We start from the raw sequence: 18,194 nt of genomic DNA, 5'->3' as shown, positions 1-18,194 counted from the left end.
TCTACATCAAATGACTGTCTCACACAAATCATGTAAGATTTTACAAGGCGATTTTCACATGAACATCTTTTGACTTTCGTCAAGAATAAAAGATGAACTTGGTTAAAATGAAAGCTTACCAACACATATTTCGAGGAATAGATAAGCGAGATAAACTCGGCTCGAAATACCAAATGTGTATAATTAAAATCTATATAGCAATACGACTTTTATCTCAAATAGGAGATAGAGTAGATAGACTTTTGAGTGATAGATGAGCTCAAGTCTCCACATACTTTTTGTTGATGAAGTTCCACAGGTTTCCTTGAATAGTTCTTCGTCTTCATTCGATGAACACCGTGGAATCTAAAGCTCAACTACACTTACTATCCTAATCCGAGACTTAGTTATTAATAGACTAGAAATCAAGACTTATAGTTTTGGCAACTAAATTTGACAAACAAGCTTGAGCAGTGCTCTAACAGAAATCTTATTCAGTAAAAAAAAATCGTCTCCCAAACATTAATTACTGTTAAAATAGCCAACTAAATTGGAATAATAGGAAAAGCAAGTAATAGTGTACCTTCATCAAGATAAAAAATGATTATGTCCACCATATACGGCGGTTTGGTGATCCTTATTATATTACGTGAAAAGAAACCAGTTGAAAAAAAAACAAACAATATTCACGGATGGTGGAATCCTCCGCTTGCATTTGTGACTAGCTGGGGTCCTATGTTGCTCTCTTTAGTTTTTTCGTTTCTTTTTTTATTGCAAAAAACAAAAATAAAACCAGCTGAAAAATGAAAATCAAGTCTCTCCAAACATGTGGTGCCTAATCCACTGATTTATCTCTCAGGCTCTCTCACACCTCTCTTTCTCTCCCTCAGGGAAAGGCGTACTCCCTGGTAAGCAATTTCAGCTAGCTCAATGTTTCCTTTTAGTGATCCGTTTCAATTTTTTAGTTAAGGATAAACAATTTAGAACTTATACAGACTTCACAAGCAACAGATGTATGCAGTTGCAAGTGAAACTTCATTCTTTGGAAACAAATTAAGTTTTCGTCATTTCTTTTTACACTGATTCTTCTACAATTGAACTGAAAACTTACTTGATTCTGCATTTGTTTTTGTTTATAGTTTCAATTCTCTGAAGCCAGCATCATAATTTTGGCATTGCGAGTTGCCTTTATTTGCTTAAATCATGGCTTCTTCTTCAATGCTCAATGGGGCGGAAAGCTTGACACTTATTAGAAAAATAGCTCCAAAAGGGTTAGGCTTTACAGGTTCAGAACTCAGTGGGAGGTGCTTTCCTAAGATGACAGTGGTATCCTATGGTAAAATTTCTAAATCTAGAAAAACTCTAGGAGGAGTTAGATGCAGCAGCAGCAGTCTTTCATCATCTAGACCAAGTTCTCAACCTAGGTTTATACAGCACAAAAAAGAAGCATTTTGGTTTTATAGATTTCTCTCTATAGTATATGACCATGTTATAAACCCTGGGCATTGGACTGAAGATATGAGAGATGATGCACTCGAACCCGCTGATTTATCCGATAGGAATATGATAGTTGTTGATGTTGGAGGTGGAACTGGTTTTACTACTCTGGGTATTGTAAAGCATGTTGACGCCAAAAACGTTACTATTCTTGATCAGTCTCCTCACCAACTTGCCAAGGCAAAGGAGAAGGAGGCACTGAAGGATTGCAAGATTATCGAAGGTGATGCTGAGGATCTTCCATTTCGTACTGATTATGCTGATAGATATGTATCAGCTGGAAGGTAAATTCATGGTTATTTTTCAAGAATTGTAAAGAAACTTAGAAATTTGTTTGTTGAGTTGGTTTCTCATAGCTAGATGTGCTGTTATTTTCACTGCAGTATTGAGTACTGGCCAGACCCCCAACGTGGCATCAAGGAAGCATACAGAGTCTTGAAACTAGGTGGCAAAGCTTGTCTAATTGGTCCTGTATATCCGACCTTTTGGTTGTCTCGCTTCTTTGCGGATGTTTGGATGCTGTTCCCAAAAGAAGAAGAATACATTGAGTGGTTCACGAAGGCCGGATTTAAAAATGTCCAACTCAAGAGGATTGGACCAAAATGGTACCGTGGTGTACGTCGACATGGCCTTATCATGGGATGCTCCGTAACTGGTGTGAAGCCTGCATCTGGGGATTCTCCTTTAAAGGTAAAATCTACATTTGCAAACATCACTAATATTATACACATAAACCCACATTAACTTGGGAATGATGAATGGTATAATCTGGCAGTTTTCGGTAAGTTTTTTGTATACTCTAGCATCTCCCCAGTTTCTCAGTCTTTGAAAAAGTATGGAGGTTCAGTTTGATGCATAATTTCGTTTGTATTCTTTTTTCCTTTCTCTGAGATCTTCAATTGTGTTTGTAATTTTGAAAGCAGCTTGGACCAAAAGAGGAAGATGTGGAAAAGCCAGTTAACTCATTTACCTTCTTTCTGCGTTTCATTCTGGGAATCACAGCAGCGGCATACTATGTGCTAGTTCCCATTTACATGTGGATCAAAGATCTGATATTTCCCAAGGGAATGCCTATATGATAGCCAACGTCTCTTACCCAACTTTAAGTGTGATTATCAAGTCTGTAACAACCTATATTTTCACTATTCATGAATAAGCTAGCATGTTTTTTTGCCGATGATGCAAACATTCAGTTCAAGTACTTACTGCTGCTCGTTTGGTCTGGTAGCTCTTCAAAACAATGCTAGAAGTAATTGCATAATACGAGCAAATATTTACTGCGTTATCATAAGCTGCCATCTGCCTCTGCATGCCTACATAAAAAATATCCTCCCAACAAATTCCAAATGCTCTTGAACGGCACAAACATTCCTAGAGATGTCAGGTTTTTTTAGACGTTAAGTGGAGATCACCTGAAAGTGTGCGATGATTGACGAAAGTGTGGAGTTATTTTGCTACTTTAGACAGTTTTTCCCAAGGCATGATTGGCTGCCAAAAATTTAAAATAATCGCTAGAACAGTTGCTTCAATCACTGGAGATGGTAGCAACAGCAGAAGTCCTGAGTAGTTAACTGCTGTTATTGTAACCAGATTCAAGGGAAAGAAAAAAAAAGAGATCAGTTTTCTGTGCTCTCAACAAATTGTGCCATTTCCCAAAAAATTAAATGTTCTTAAAAATAATTAGTGGGTAAAAAAGGCGTGGGAAGACTAACCCTTAGCAACAGAAACACAAGTTGAACAGTTGAATATTGGAGCCAAAATGTTTTACACCTGACGTTAAACAAGTTAAAATTCTGAAGACAGGAAAACAAAGATGAAGGACAAGAACTATTAAAAAATACAACAGTGGATATAGGTTCTAAATAACACAATTGAAATGGAACCAAAGAGAAGATCTTAAGAATTGAAACCAGTAAACAGGATATTCCTCAATTTTATACTGTTGTCAAAGAAAAGCCCGATAGGCTGCTCTAATGAAGCTTTCAAGATAGGTCACCATAGGAAACCAAGTTTCTGTCCCTAGCTGGAGATCTAGATCTAGACTTGCTGGGTGAACGCGAGTCCATCTTGCTTGCACGTTGGCGTTTGCCCACATCCACCACTGGTGACTTAGATAAACTCCTGCTTTTTGACCTAGACCTCGATTTATTGTCTGAAGTGCGCGTTGCCTCCTCCTTACGGAGACCAAGCCGTGACCGAAGCTTATCACTGATGCTACGACGCTCAACCACTGGACTTCGATCCCTTTCACGACGACCTCTGTAACCAGTTGAGCTCCGTGAGATGCTCCTACTTCTACTTCTGTTTCGGTACCTAAAACAACAACATTGACATGGAAGTGATGTTGTTAAACAAGGAAAACGAACAAGTAAAATTGTTTTTCACCAAATCTAGCAGCAACGGATGATTTCTGACATTTACCCAATACACGGTATCGAACTGTCGCTGACATGACGACACTAATCTTACCCAAGGTGGGCTTACGTTACTGGCTTTCTGAAAATGAACTCAGTCAAGAGGTTCAGATACGACCATATTGCAGTCTTGGTTGATCAGACATCACACTTACAAGAACAAAATAAAGAATGACTCATGCTCTAGTCCCTGATCCCTTAAAAAGGAGAGTGAGTTTGAATTTTCAAATACTTATTTTTTCTTTCCTAGGTTTTATAAAACAAAATTGCAATACTAAGCTTATGAAATAGAAGTCAGACTTCCTAGACAGTTTATTTTATTTCAATAAACAGTTGGTAATTCAAATTCCAATGGACTCTTTCTAGTTGACTTAAGTTTGTATTAGGATCACCCACCCAAAATAACATCATGAGAGAGAGAGAGAGAGACCTGGTAGGGCTCCTGTGTCGTGGAGGGCTCCGGTAACGGCTCGGCAATGTGCGCTCAGAATAGTTTCTGTAGCTTCCAAATCTAAATTGACTAGAACATCAATACCAATAATAAGGTTGAATAATACGATTCTAAATTTGAGTAACATGATTCAAGCTCACCTGTCACGGTTCATATCCTGAGCATTTCTTCCCCTGTAATGGAAGGACCTAGGAGGGGAACGCTCTGGAGATGGTGTTCGGTACTTGCGTGCATTAGAGTATTTTTCAGTGAATCCACGCCCTTTTCTAATACGTTTAGGATTCCCATCAGGAGATAAAGAAGGTTCAGGGGCTTTACGGGCAGGACTTCTTGAATTAGTCCGGTGGTCCTGCCTACCCGATTGTCGAATAGGACTGATACTTCGCAGCCTAGGAATTTTTCTGGGACTTGTTTTAGGACTCATACTTCCACTGCTGTTTGGGCTCCTGCTCATATAATACTTGCAACTCATCAAAGCGAACAAAGAAAAACAGAAAAACTTAGACAGCAAGGTATGACTACTAATCTTCGTTTCACAACACAAACTGAACAAACATATACCTGGATTTGCTGGAGTGATTGATGGTATCAGGCTTTTTATAAAGAGATATTTTGCCCTCTTCATCAGATAAATCCTTCGTGAGTATCAGATCTTCTTTTTGTCCCCTATCTTTTACCCTGACAGCTGGAAGAGACTGCTTCTTAACAACTACAGCATAATTCACCAAGGTTCAGAAATACTACTAATATCACTACAATTAAGTGAAAACAAACTCATCAAAAAGGAAAGGTTGAAATTATTATCTGACTACAACATAGAAGTTTGACATAAAGAAAACAGAACAAAAATAAGTAAATAACCAACAATGAGGTAATGAGTGTACCGGTTTTACGAGCAGAAACTCTACGTTCAGTTTCATTGTCAGAGCCACTGCTGTTACTTTCTGAATCACTGTCACTTCCGGAACTCCTAAAATAATAATATCGAACAAAACAGTAAGCGGTTGAATAATCAAAGAACAGAAAGTAGTGTGGCACAGTTGATATCACCAAACAACGGACTGTTTCGACTGGCGCTTAGAGCTTTTATTGTTACGCTTCCGCTTCTTGTCCCTTAGTTTGTCCTTCCTCTTCTTCCCATGTTTATCTTTAGTTGAGGTTTTCTTCCTCCTCCTACGTCTTCCATCACTAGAACCTGAATCTGAGGTGCAAGAGTCTGTATCAGAATCACTGGAGGTATACGATTCTGATTCAGATTCGGAATCAGAATAACTATCAGTTTCAGACGAGCTAGATGAATCAGACAAGGAGTATGTCCTTTTTCTCTTCTTTCTCTTGTCTTTGACAGATTTCCTGTGCCTTCCCTTCCTGTTACCATCAGAACTATCGTCTGAAGAAAGAGGTCTCCCTGATTTCTTCACTTTTTTTGCTGTACGAAATCAACCGATTCAAATACGGCAAAGGGGTTCATAATTGGTTTCTCAAGAGTACTAATACAAACTAAACAAACAGTGTCCTGTTTCCCTGGTATACCTTTCTTTGCCACTACATCATCAGTTTTGTTTTCAGGAACTTCACCACAATCAACAATTTTCACAGGACCAACAGGTTTCGCCGAATCTGCGACTACTTCAACTTGTTCCATTTTCCTTATTATCTCCATTCCTTGTTTAACTTTTCCAAAAACAACATGCTTCCTGTGACACAAATGTTGTTCTCACTTAAAAAAAGTAAATAACAATTCTACATAAAGTATGATATTGGGGGAAAAGTCCACCCACAACGGACAAAAAGAAAGTACCCATCAAGATGATGTGTAGCCTTGAAGATGATAAAGAATTGGGATCCGTTTGTGTTTCGACCAGCGTTTGCCATTGAGAGGAGACCCGGCTCATCGTGAACCCGTTTAAAATTTTCATCTGTAAGAGAACAGTTAAATAAACAAATGTAAAAGTCATAATTGATGAGGCTGCAATATTGTCACGTCATACAATCAAATTTAGTTATTCAAGGAACTGATCCGAATCAGAAAATATACCTGCAAACTTTCCCCCATATATACTCTCTCCACCAGTGCCTGCAAAGCATAAGAAGGATTTGCTTTTAAAAGCTGGAATGCTGCATCCATTAGAAGAAAGAGAGATGGTGAGGAAATGGTATACCATCACGCTTTGAGAAATCACCACCCTGCCAGACAAAGAAAAGGCATCTCAGTAAGTTTCTGGGAAAGAAAACAACGATAAAGTGTACGGAAATATGACAAACTATCAAAGATCCCTACGAGGGGAATACCGTCACATAATACACATAAATAGCCATCGAAACTGGAACAGCCAACAAAGTTAAATAGAGCTACTCCACCACTATGCTTTCAGCCAGAAGATACTAGAAAAGTAAGGTCATAGTTTGAGGCAAAAAAGATGATCAATATGGGATTGCGACTGATATCTTGTGAGGATCATCCAACCTTAGTAAGACTATCTACAAGGTGAGAAGAGCACATATAGAATATGATCTAAAGTATTTCTCTTTGGAATATATCAGAGCCTAGGTTGATGTATCGCTTTTTCAGCATGATGCAGCATGTAAATCGAACACATGACAGCATGAAAATTCGGCAATTACAATGTAAATGGACTTACGGACGTATACAATGAATAGAGAACTCTACCTGAGCCATGAACCCTTTAATTATCCGGTGAAAAATAGATCCTTTGAAGTGTAGTGGTTTTCCAGTAGACGCACCAATGCCCTTCTCGCCTGCAATGTTCCAAATCGTAGAATTGTCAGGCTTCCACTGCAACAAATACAAAAAAAATATACATATATATAACTAAACATGTGAGCAATTTTTAAAGCAAAATACCCCACCCACTCCCCACAAAAACAAAACAAAAAATAAAATAAACTAGCTCAGTGTTTCAAGAGCGAGTTTTATATCACAAATTCCAATTTTTTTACTTCCGAATTCCTCTTTTCCAGAAGTTTTGGCAACAGAGAATGTGATACCCTAAAAGATTACCACCTCATAAAAACACTCGAGAACATATAAAACCCTATGTGATAACTTAGTAACAATGTAACCTTCATGCAGGAACCACACAGTACCTGTTCACCTGCTCCACTACTTTACAATCAACAGAAAACCCAAATGAGTACAACCAAAAAAATATGGATCCTCAGATTGTTAACATAATCCGCAAAAAAACTTTATTAAATAAAAGATAATCAGCACCATGCCATACCTGTGCAGAGTGCTCGAAAGTTCTCAGCAGTCTTAGGAACAATATCTGAGAAAAGCTGCACATTGCAAAATAAGTGAGTATGTAGCTATCCAAAATGAAAATTTCATGCTTTCCTTTTGACTTGCATAATAGAAACAAATCACGATTAAAATTTAAGATACGTGAGAAAAAGATAAAACCGATTACTAACTTTTAATTACTTACCTCAATAACAACTTTTTCTTTGGGAGCTCCATCAATGGATATATCTAGAAACACATGAGGGTTCTTTTTCTTTGACATTGTTCTTCTGTCTACAGTAGTTTCACCTTCAGACTTTAAAAAACAATTACACAGCAAAAAAGAAGTAAAAAATAATAATCAGAAGACCAAAATAACAAGATGTAAAAGAGTTTTCAAGTTTTCACTGAATAACTCATTTTTTCGACACTTCATCTCTAACATCTTTAATTCTAGCCCTACAGTAGGAAGTTCTATTTGTTTTTCTTGAATTTTCACAAATTTTCAGTTTCAAAAGTGTATTAAAATAAGCATAACAATTACAAATCCATATTCAACTGCACTATACATCGCACTACAATGCCACGTATCAATCCAAAACTCTAAAAACTCAATTCTGCTACATTTCCAATGACTGAAATGTCTGATTTGTTAACAGCAAAATCTATTTATCTTAATTTTTAAACAGCTGGACTCAATTCCTACAAACCAAAAAATACTGATTTACGCAATATACCCTAATCAACTAAAAAGAGATTTCTATTAAACTCATGATGTTAATATATTTATAAGCTTAATCGTATTTGTGAAGTACATTGGTCATAAACGATAACCTCCCAAAACCCTAGACTCAAAACCTAAATCTCAAATTTTGCACTCGCTATCAAGTAAACCATAAGGAAAATACGATATCAAGGAATTGAGATGAAACATCTAGGAATTAAGATCAACTAATGAAATAATACATAAACCCTAAAAACTTGAAATCCACAGATATGAGGAGTTAGAAGCCGAGAACTTACCTCAAGATTATGTCTTCTCGAAGATCAAGAAACACAGACAAATTAAGTTTACTGCTCAATAGGTAGTTCTGAAAGAAATTTTACTAGGATTTTGTCTCCAAGAAGATTTTTCCCGAAACGGCAAGAATCTAGGTTGTGTTCTTACTCTGTCTGTGACTATGGTTTATGTTTACGCCGGTTTTTATTTACCATTTTTACCCCCAAAGTTCTTCACAAAACCGACCGTCAAACTAAAGGCTCCAAAACAGCTCCTTCCGGACCTTTTTCTAACTCGAACCCATTTGTGTGGACCCACTATTCCGCCAAAAGAAGAAAAAAAAATCATTAATCCTTATCAAGGATAGTATTTGTCATCTCATTGATCACTTGGATAGAGATATTCCAAATAGTGCTGATAAATACTAGAGATTCAGAAATTCAAACATGTTATGCTTTTCAGTTAGGATATTCGCCTTCTCGGGGGAATCTGTCAATAAAACAGTTCAATCCTTGACGGAACACATGTGCGAGTTTTCGTACTTATCAAAGGTGCAAAGGAAAGATATTTTCACCTATCTCAACCACATTATGTCAGGAAAGCATTTATCCTTCCCGAAAATACCTTCTTGAACCACCAGTCACAAATAAGGAGAAGTGTGACTGGGGACTGCTTGCTACAATTATTCTTAAAGGAAATGAACTTTGGAGAACGTTGATTAACGTCGGTACTGCCATTAACTTTGTCCCTCTCAAGACCCTCAAAATTGCGGGGATTGCTCGACAAGAAGCTACTCATGCTCCTATGTCGATCAGAAATCATGAAGGAAACTCCATGGATGCTTATGGACACATCACTCTGAAGATGAATATGGGATCTACCTGGAAAAAAACCAAGTTATACATAATCAAAGAAGATCCAGGGTATAACATGATCTTAGGACGAGCATAGCTACATGCTGAAAGGATGGTCACTAACAATATACCTCGCTGAAGAATAAAATCCTGATCCAGATCTGCACTTGGTGGACGATCTATCATCATGTTACTTGGAGGAATTTCGAACTCTGATGCATTTGAAGCAGTGAGAAGGTGCAACATCATACATCAAGAGGTTCCACACTTGGGCTAGTCTTGTTAGAGCACTGCTCTGTCGAACTCGCAAGTGTTTCTATCTCAAGCTTGTTGTCAAGTTTAGTTGCCAAAACTATAAGTCTTAATTTCTAGTCTACTCATAGCTAAGTCTCGGACTAGGATAGAAAGTGTAGTTGAGCTCTAGACTCGATGGCGATCATCATACAAAGACGAAGAACTACTCAAGGAACTGGTGGAACTTCATCGACTAAAAGGTATGTGGAGACTTGAACTTATCTATCACTCAAAAGTCTACCTACTCTATCTCCTATCTTGAGACAAAAGTCGTATTGCTATATAGACTATGATTATACACATTTGCTATTTCGAGCCGAGTTTATCTCGCTTATCTATTTCTCTTCTCGAAATATGTGTTGATAAGCTTTCGCTTTGGCCAAGTTCATCTTTACTAGTGACGAAAGTCATATTAGTTTCAATTACTTGAAAATCGCTTTGACGAAAAATAGCTTGTGAACAACAACTATATAACGTCCTCTAAGAATGTTTCAATGATTGAAATGAGAGTTTAGAATATAAACTTGAAAGGATATAAATATTGCGTGATAAATCATACGTGTGTAAGTCCTTATTCCTCGAACCAAAGTATGCATACTTTGCTACTCAGGAAACCGGAACTGAAATTCGCGTACTAGTACGCGCGCTGTCGGAAGTTCACATCCCGTGAATTTCTGCTGGAGTTTGTGAACTGAAAACAAACTTATTTCGGGTACTTAAGTCCGCGTACCAGTATGCGTACTTAAGTGGGTTGGTTTCTAAAAACGATTATTCGTGAACTTAAACTTATATAAACTAAGGTATGCATACTTGAAAACTGTGGCTACAAAATTCATGAATTGATTCGAGTGAATCAAATCGTTTTTGCTTCGATTGTGTCTTATATACTTCTATGAGATCTGCGTTTCATTCTGGGAATCACAGCAGCGGCATACTATGTGCTAGTTCCCATTTACATGTGGATCAAAGATCTGATATTTCCCAAGGGAATGCCTATATGATAGCCAACGTCTCTTACCCAACTTTAAGTGTGATTATCAAGTCTGTAACAACCTATATTTTCACTATTCATGAATAAGCTAGCATGTTTTTTTGCCGATGATGCAAACATTCAGTTCAAGTACTTACTGCTGCTCGTTTGGTCTGGTAGCTCTTCAAAACAATGCTAGAAGTAATTGCATAATACGAGCAAATATTTACTGCGTTATCATAAGCTGCCATCTGCCTCTGCATGCCTACATAAAAAATATCCTCCCAACAAATTCCAAATGCTCTTGAACGGCACAAACATTCCTAGAGATGTCAGGTTTTTTTAGACGTTAAGTGGAGATCACCTGAAAGTGTGCGATGATTGACGAAAGTGTGGAGTTATTTTGCTACTTTAGACAGTTTTTCCCAAGGCATGATTGGCTGCCAAAAATTTAAAATAATCGCTAGAACAGTTGCTTCAATCACTGGAGATGGTAGCAACAGCAGAAGTCCTGAGTAGTTAACTGCTGTTATTGTAACCAGATTCAAGGGAAAGAAAAAAAAGAGATCAGTTTTCTGTGCTCTCAACAAATTGTGCCATTTCCCAAAAAATTAAATGTTCTTAAAAATAATTAGTGGGTAAAAAAGGCGTGGGAAGACTAACCCTTAGCAACAGAAACACAAGTTGAACAGTTGAATATTGGAGCCAAAATGTTTTACACCTGACGTTAAACAAGTTAAAATTCTGAAGACAGGAAAACAAAGATGAAGGACAAGAACTATTAAAAAATACAACAGTGGATATAGGTTCTAAATAACACAATTGAAATGGAACCAAAGAGAAGATCTTAAGAATTGAAACCAGTAAACAGGATATTCCTCAATTTTATACTGTTGTCAAAGAAAAGCCCGATAGGCTGCTCTAATGAAGCTTTCAAGATAGGTCACCATAGGAAACCAAGTTTCTGTCCCTAGCTGGAGATCTAGATCTAGACTTGCTGGGTGAACGCGAGTCCATCTTGCTTGCACATTGGCGTTTGCCCACATCCACCACTGGTGACTTAGATAAACTCCTGCTTTTTGACCTAGACCTCGATTTTCCCTTGTTTGAAGTGCACGTTGCCTCCTCCTTACGAGGACCAAGCCGTGACCGAAGCTTATCACTGATGCTACGACGCTCAACCACTGGACTTCGATCCCTTTCACGGCGACCTCTGTAACCAGTTGGGCTCCGTGAGATGCTCCTACTCCTACTTCTACTTCTGTTTCGGTACCTAAAACAACAACATTGACATGGAAGTGATGTTGTTAAACAAGGAAAACGAACAAGTAAAATTGTTTTTCACCAAATCTAGCAGCGAAGGATGATTCCTGACATTGATTCAATACACGGTATCGAACTGTCGCAGACATGACGACACTAATCTTACCCAACTTGGGCTTACGTTACTGGCTTTCTGAAAATGAACTCAGTCATGAGGTTCAGATACGACCATATTGCAGTCTTGGTTGACCAGACATCACCCTTACAAGAACAAAATAAAGAATGACTCATGCCCTAGTCCCTGATCCCTTAAAAAGGAAAGTGAGTTTGAATTTTCAAATACTTACTTTTTCCTTTCCTAGGTTTTATAAAACAAAATTGCAATACTAAGCTTATGAAATAGAAGTCAGACTTCCTAGACAGTTTATTTTAGTTCAATAAACAGTTGGTAATTCAAATTCCAATGGAGGCTTTCTAGTTGACTTAAGCTTGTATTAGAATCACCCACCCAAAATAACATCATGAGAGAGAGAGAGAGACCTGGTAGGGCTCCTGTGTCGTGGAGGGCTCCGGTAACGGCTCGGCAATGCGCGCTCAGGATAGTTTCTGTAGCTTCCAAATCTAAATTGACTAGAAAATCAATACCAATTATAAGGTTGAATAATACGATTCTAAATTTGAGTAACATGATTCAAGCTCACCTGTCACGGTTCATATCCTGAGCATTTCTTCCCCTGTAATGGAAGGACCTAGGAGGGGAACGCTCTGGAGATGGTGTCCGGTACTTGCGTGCATTAGAGTATTTTTCAGTGAATCCACGCCCTTTTCTTATACGTTTAGGATTCCCATCAGGAGATAAAGAAGGTTCATGGGCTTTACGGGCAGGACTTCTTGAATTAGTCCGGTGGTCCTGCCTACCCGATTGTCGAATAGGACTGATACTTCGCAGCCTAGGAATTTTTCTGGGACTTGTTTTAGGACTCATACTTCCACTGCTGTTTGGGCTCCTGCTCATATAATACTTGCAACTCATCAAAGCGAACAAAGAAAAACAGAAAAACTTAGACAGCAAGGTATGACTAATCTTCGTTTCACAACACAAACTGAACAAACATATACCTGGATTTGCTGGAGTGATTGATGGTATCAGGCTTTTTATAAAGAGATATTTTGCCCTCTTCATCAGATAAATCCTTCGTGAGTATCAGATCTTCTTTTTGTCCCCTATCTTTTACCCTGACAGCTGGAAGAGACTGCTTCTTAACAACTACAGCATAATTCACCAAGGTTCAGAAATACTACTAATATCACTACAATTAAGTGAAAACAAACTCATCAAAAAGGAAAGGTTGAAATTATTATCTGACTACAACATAGAAGTTTGACATAAAGAAAACAGAACAAAAATAAGTAAATAACCAACAATGAGGTAATGAGTGTACCGGTTTTACGAGCAGAAACTCTACGTTCAGTTTCATTGTCAGAGCCACTGCTGTTACTTTCTGAATCACTGTCACTTCCGGAACTCCTAAAATAATAATATCGAACAAAACAGTAAGCGGTTGAATAATCAAAGAACAGAAAGTAGTGTGGCACAGTTGATATCACCAAACAACGGACTGTTTCGACTGGCGCTTAGAGCTTTTATTGTTACGCTTCCGCTTCTTGTCCCTTAGTTTGTCCTTCCTCTTCTTCCCATGTTTATCTTTAGTTGAGGTTTTCTTCCTCCTCCTACGTCTTCCATCACTAGAACCTGAATCTGAGGTGCAAGAGTCTGTATCAGAATCACTGGAGGTATACGATTCTGATTCAGATTCGGAATCAGAATAACTATCAGTTTCAGACGAGCTAGATGAATCAGACAAGGAGTATGTCCTTTTTCTCTTCTTTCTCTTGTCTTTGACAGATTTCCTGTGCCTTCCCTTCCTGTTACCATCAGAACTATCGTCTGAAGAAAGAGGTCTCCCTGATTTCTTCACTTTTTTTGCTGTACGAAATCAACCGATTCAAATACGGCAAAGGGGTTCATAATTGGTTTCTCAAGAGTACTAATACAAACTAAACAAACAGTGTCCTGTTTCCCTGGTATACCTTTCTTTGCCACTACATCATCAGTTTTGTTTTCAGGAACTTCACCACAATCAACAATTTTCACAGGACCAACAGGTTTCGCCGAATCTGCGACTACTTCAACTTGTTCCATTTTCCTTATTATCTCCATTCCTTGTTTAACTTTTCCAAAAAAACATGCTTCCTGTGACACAAATGTTGTTCTCACTTAAAAAAAGTAAATAACAATTCTACATAAAGTATGATATTGGGGGAAAAGTCCACCCACAACGGACAAAAAGAAAGTACCCATCAAGATGATGTGTAGCCTTGAAGATGATAAAGAATTGGGATCCGTTTGTGTTTCGACCAGCGTTTGCCATTGAGAGGAGACCCGGCTCATCGTGAACCCGTTTAAAATTTTCATCTGTAAGAGAACAGTTAAATAAACAAATGTAAAAGTCATAATTGATGAGGCTGCAATATTGTCACGTCATACAATCAAATTTAGTTATTCAAGGAACTGATCCGAATCAGAAAATATACCTGCAAACTTTCCCCCATATATACTCTCTCCACCAGTGCCTGCAAAGCATAAGAAGGATTTGCTTTTAAAAGCTGGAATGCTGCATCCATTAGAAGAAAGAGAGATGGTGAGGAAATGGTATACCATCACGCTTTGAGAAATCACCACCCTGCCAGACAAAGAAAAGGCATCTCAGTAAGTTTCTGGGAAAGAAAACAACGATAAAGTGTACGGAAATATGACAAACTATCAAAGATCCCTACGAGGGGAATACCGTCACATAATACACATAAATAGCCATCGAAACTGGAACAGCCAACAAAGTTAAATAGAGCTACTCCACCACTATGCTTTCAGCCAGAAGATACTAGAAAAGTAAGGTCATAGTTTGAGGCAAAAAGATGATCAATATGGGATTGCGACTGATATCTTGTGAGGATCATCCAACCTTAGTAAGACTATCTACAAGGTGAGAAGAGCACATATAGAATATGATCTAAAGTATTTCTCTTTGGAATATATCAGAGCCTAGGTTGATGTATCGCTTTTTCAGCATGATGCAGCATGTAAATCGAACACATGACAGCATGAAAATTCGGCAATTACAATGTAAATGGACTTACGGACGTATACAATGAATAGAGAACTCTACCTGAGCCATGAACCCTTTAATTATCCGGTGAAAAATAGATCCTTTGAAGTGTAGTGGTTTTCCAGTAGACGCACCAATGCCCTTCTCGCCTGCAATGTTCCAAATCGTAGAATTGTCAGGCTTCCACTGCAACAAATACAAAAAAAATATACATATATATAACTAAACATGTGAGCAATTTTTAAAGCAAAATACCCCACCCACTCCCCACAAAAACAAAACAAAAAATAAAATAAACTAGCTCAGTGTTTCAAGAGCGAGTTTTATATCACAAATTCCAATTTTTTTACTTCCGAATTCCTCTTTTCCAGAAGTTTTGGCAACAGAGAATGTGATACCCTAAAAGATTACCACCTCATAAAAACACTCGAGAACATATAAAACCCTATGTGATAACTTAGTAACAATGTAACCTTCATGCAGGAACCACACAGTACCTGTTCACCTGCTCCACTACTTTACAATCAACAGAAAACCCAAATGAGTACAACCAAAAAAATATGGATCCTCAGATTGTTAACATAATCCGCAAAAAAACTTTATTAAATAAAAGATAATCAGCACCATGCCATACCTGTGCAGAGTGCTCGAAAGTTCTCAGCAGTCTTAGGAACAATATCTGAGAAAAGCTGCACATTGCAAAATAAGTGAGTATGTAGCTATCCAAAATGAAAATTTCATGCTTTCCTTTTGACTTGCATAATAGAAACAAATCACGATTAAAATTTAAGATACGTGAGAAAAAGATAAAACCGATTACTAACTTTTAATTACTTACCTCAATAACAACTTTTTCTTTGGGAGCTCCATCAATGGATATATCTAGAAACACATGAGGGTTCTTTTTCTTTGACATTGTTCTTCTGTCTACAGTAGTTTCACCTTCAGACTTTAAAAAACAATTACACAAACAAGCAAAAAAGTAAAAATAATAATCAGAAGACCAAAATAACAAGATGTAAAAGAGTTTTCAAGTTTTCACTGAATAACTCATTTTTTCGACACTTCATCTCTAACATCTTTAATTCTAGCCCTACAGTAGGAAGTTCTATTTGTTTTTTGAATTTTCACAAATTTTCAGTTTCAAAAGTGTATTAAAATAAGCATAACAATTACAAATCCATATTCAACTGCACTATACATCGCACTACAATGCCACGTATCAATCCAAAACTCTAAAAACTCAATTCTGCTACATTTCCAATGACTGAAATGTCTGATTTGTTAACAGCAAAATCTATTTATCTTAATTTTTAAACAGCTGGACTCAATTCCTACAAACCAAAAAATACTGATTTACGCAATATACCCTAATCAACTAAAAAGAGATTTCTATTAAACTCATGATGTTAATATATTTATAAGCTTAATCGTATTTGTGAAGTACATTGGTCATAAACGATAACCTCCCAAAACCCTAGACTCAAAACCTAAATCTCAAATTTTGCACTCGCTATCAAGTAAACCATAAGGAAAATACGATATCAAGGAATTGAGATGAAACATCTAGGAATTAAGATCAACTAATGAAATAATACATAAACCCTAAAAACTTGAAATCCACAGATATGAGGAGTTAGAAGCCGAGAACTTACCTCAAGATTATGTCTTCTCGAAGATCAAGAAACACAGACAAATTAAGTTTACTGCTCAATAGGTAGTTCTGAAAGAAATTTTACTAGGATTTTGTCTCCAAGAAGATTTTTCCCGAAACGGCAAGAATCTAGGTTGTGTTCTTACTCTGTCTGTGACTATGGTTTATGTTTACGCCGGTTTTTATTTACCATTTTTACCCCCAAAGTTCTTCACAAAACCGACCGTCAAACTAAAGGCTCCAAAACAGCTCCTTCCGGACCTTTTTCTAACTCGAACCCATTTGTGTGGACCCACTATTCCGCCAAAAGAAGAAAAAAAAATCATTAATCCTTATCAAGGATAGTATTTGTCATCTCATTGATCACTTGGATAGAGATATTCCAAATAGTGCTGATAAATACTAGAGATTCAGAAATTCAAACATGTTATGCTTTTCAGTTAGGATATTCGCCTTCTCGGGGGAATCTGTCAATAAAACAGTTCAATCCTTGACGGAACACATGTGCGAGTTTTCGTACTTATCAAAGGTGCAAAGGAAAGATATTTTCACCTATCTCAACCACATTATGTCAGGAAAGCATTTATCCTTCCCGAAAATACCTTCTTGAACCACCAGTCACAAATAAGGAGAAGTGTGACTGGGGACTGCTTGCTACAATTATTCTTAAAGGAAATGAACTTTGGAGAACGTTGATTAACGTCGGTACTGCCATTAACTTTGTCCCTCTCAAGACCCTCAAAATTGCGGGGATTGCTCGACAAGAAGCTACTCATGCTCCTATGTCGATCAGAAATCATGAAGGAAACTCCATGGATGCTTATGGACACATCACTCTGAAGATGAATATGGGATCTACCTGGAAAAAAACCAAGTTATACATAATCAAAGAAGATCCAGGGTATAACATGATCTTAGGACGAGCATAGCTACATGCTGAAAGGATGGTCACTAACAATATACCTCGCTGAAGAATAAAATCCTGATCCAGATCTGCACTTGGTGGACGATCTATCATCATGTTACTTGGAGGAATTTCGAACTCTGATGCATTTGAAGCAGTGAGAAGGTGCAACATCATACATCAAGAGGTTCCACACTTGGGCTAGTCTTGTTAGAGCACTGCTCTGTCGAACTCGCAAGTGTTTCTATCTCAAGCTTGTTGTCAAGTTTAGTTGCCAAAACTATAAGTCTTAATTTCTAGTCTACTCATAGCTAAGTCTCGGACTAGGATAGAAAGTGTAGTTGAGCTCTAGACTCGATGGCGATCATCATACAAAGACGAAGAACTACTCAAGGAACTGGTGGAACTTCATCGACTAAAAGGTATGTGGAGACTTGAACTTATCTATCACTCAAAAGTCTACCTACTCTATCTCCTATCTTGAGACAAAAGTCGTATTGCTA

At 37.6% G+C, this 18,194-nt stretch overlaps 2 protein-coding genes and 1 pseudogene across 6 annotated transcripts; 1 reads left to right on the top strand and 2 right to left on the bottom strand.

Moving 5' to 3' along the window:
• The first annotated feature begins 728 nt into the window (after positions 1-728).
• Positions 729-10,940, top strand: LOC113347188 (2-methyl-6-phytyl-1,4-hydroquinone methyltransferase, chloroplastic-like). Of its 3 annotated transcripts, none has more exons than XM_026590791.1 (5): positions 729-887; positions 1,119-1,760; positions 1,860-2,166; positions 2,397-2,492; positions 10,672-10,940. In XM_026590791.1, exons 2-5 carry the CDS (start codon positions 1,183-1,185, stop codon positions 10,732-10,734), a joined length of 1,044 nt encoding a protein of 347 aa, XP_026446576.1. In that variant the 5' UTR covers positions 729-887; positions 1,119-1,182; the 3' UTR covers positions 10,735-10,940. The 3 variants fall into 3 exon arrangements, with proteins under 3 accessions (XP_026446576.1, XP_026446575.1, XP_026446577.1); XM_026590790.1 differs by having other exon boundaries at positions 2,397-2,523; positions 10,703-10,940; XM_026590792.1 differs by lacking the exon at positions 10,672-10,940 and having other exon boundaries at positions 2,400-2,760.
• Positions 3,191-8,851, bottom strand: LOC113347187 (peptidyl-prolyl cis-trans isomerase CYP63-like). Of its 3 annotated transcripts, none has more exons than XM_026590788.1 (14): positions 8,609-8,851; positions 7,791-7,901; positions 7,587-7,641; positions 7,013-7,101; positions 6,504-6,528; positions 6,380-6,418; positions 6,143-6,260; positions 5,875-6,038; positions 5,404-5,770; positions 5,226-5,311; positions 4,903-5,050; positions 4,482-4,787; positions 4,321-4,401; positions 3,191-3,789 (listed from the first exon to the last, which is right to left on the bottom strand). In XM_026590788.1, exons 2-14 carry the CDS (start codon positions 7,866-7,868, stop codon positions 3,459-3,461), a joined length of 1,887 nt encoding a protein of 628 aa, XP_026446573.1. In that variant the 5' UTR covers positions 7,869-7,901; positions 8,609-8,851; the 3' UTR covers positions 3,191-3,458. The 3 variants fall into 3 exon arrangements, with proteins under 3 accessions (XP_026446573.1, XP_026446572.1, XP_026446571.1); XM_026590787.1 differs by having other exon boundaries at positions 5,392-5,770; positions 7,791-7,879; XM_026590786.1 differs by having other exon boundaries at positions 5,392-5,770; positions 8,609-8,850.
• A 428-nt stretch (positions 10,941-11,368) lies between the features above and the next one.
• LOC113347185 lies at positions 11,369-17,047 on the bottom strand (annotated as a pseudogene).
• Between the last annotated feature and the right edge of the window lie 1,147 nt (positions 17,048-18,194).

Source organism: Papaver somniferum, chromosome 2 (assembly GCF_003573695.1).
Source record: "Papaver somniferum cultivar HN1 chromosome 2, ASM357369v1, whole genome shotgun sequence".
Taxonomy (NCBI): Eukaryota; Viridiplantae; Streptophyta; class Magnoliopsida; order Ranunculales; family Papaveraceae; genus Papaver; species Papaver somniferum.
Note: the sequence above shows the minus strand (reverse complement) of the source record. Positions and strands in the feature narration are given on the sequence as shown.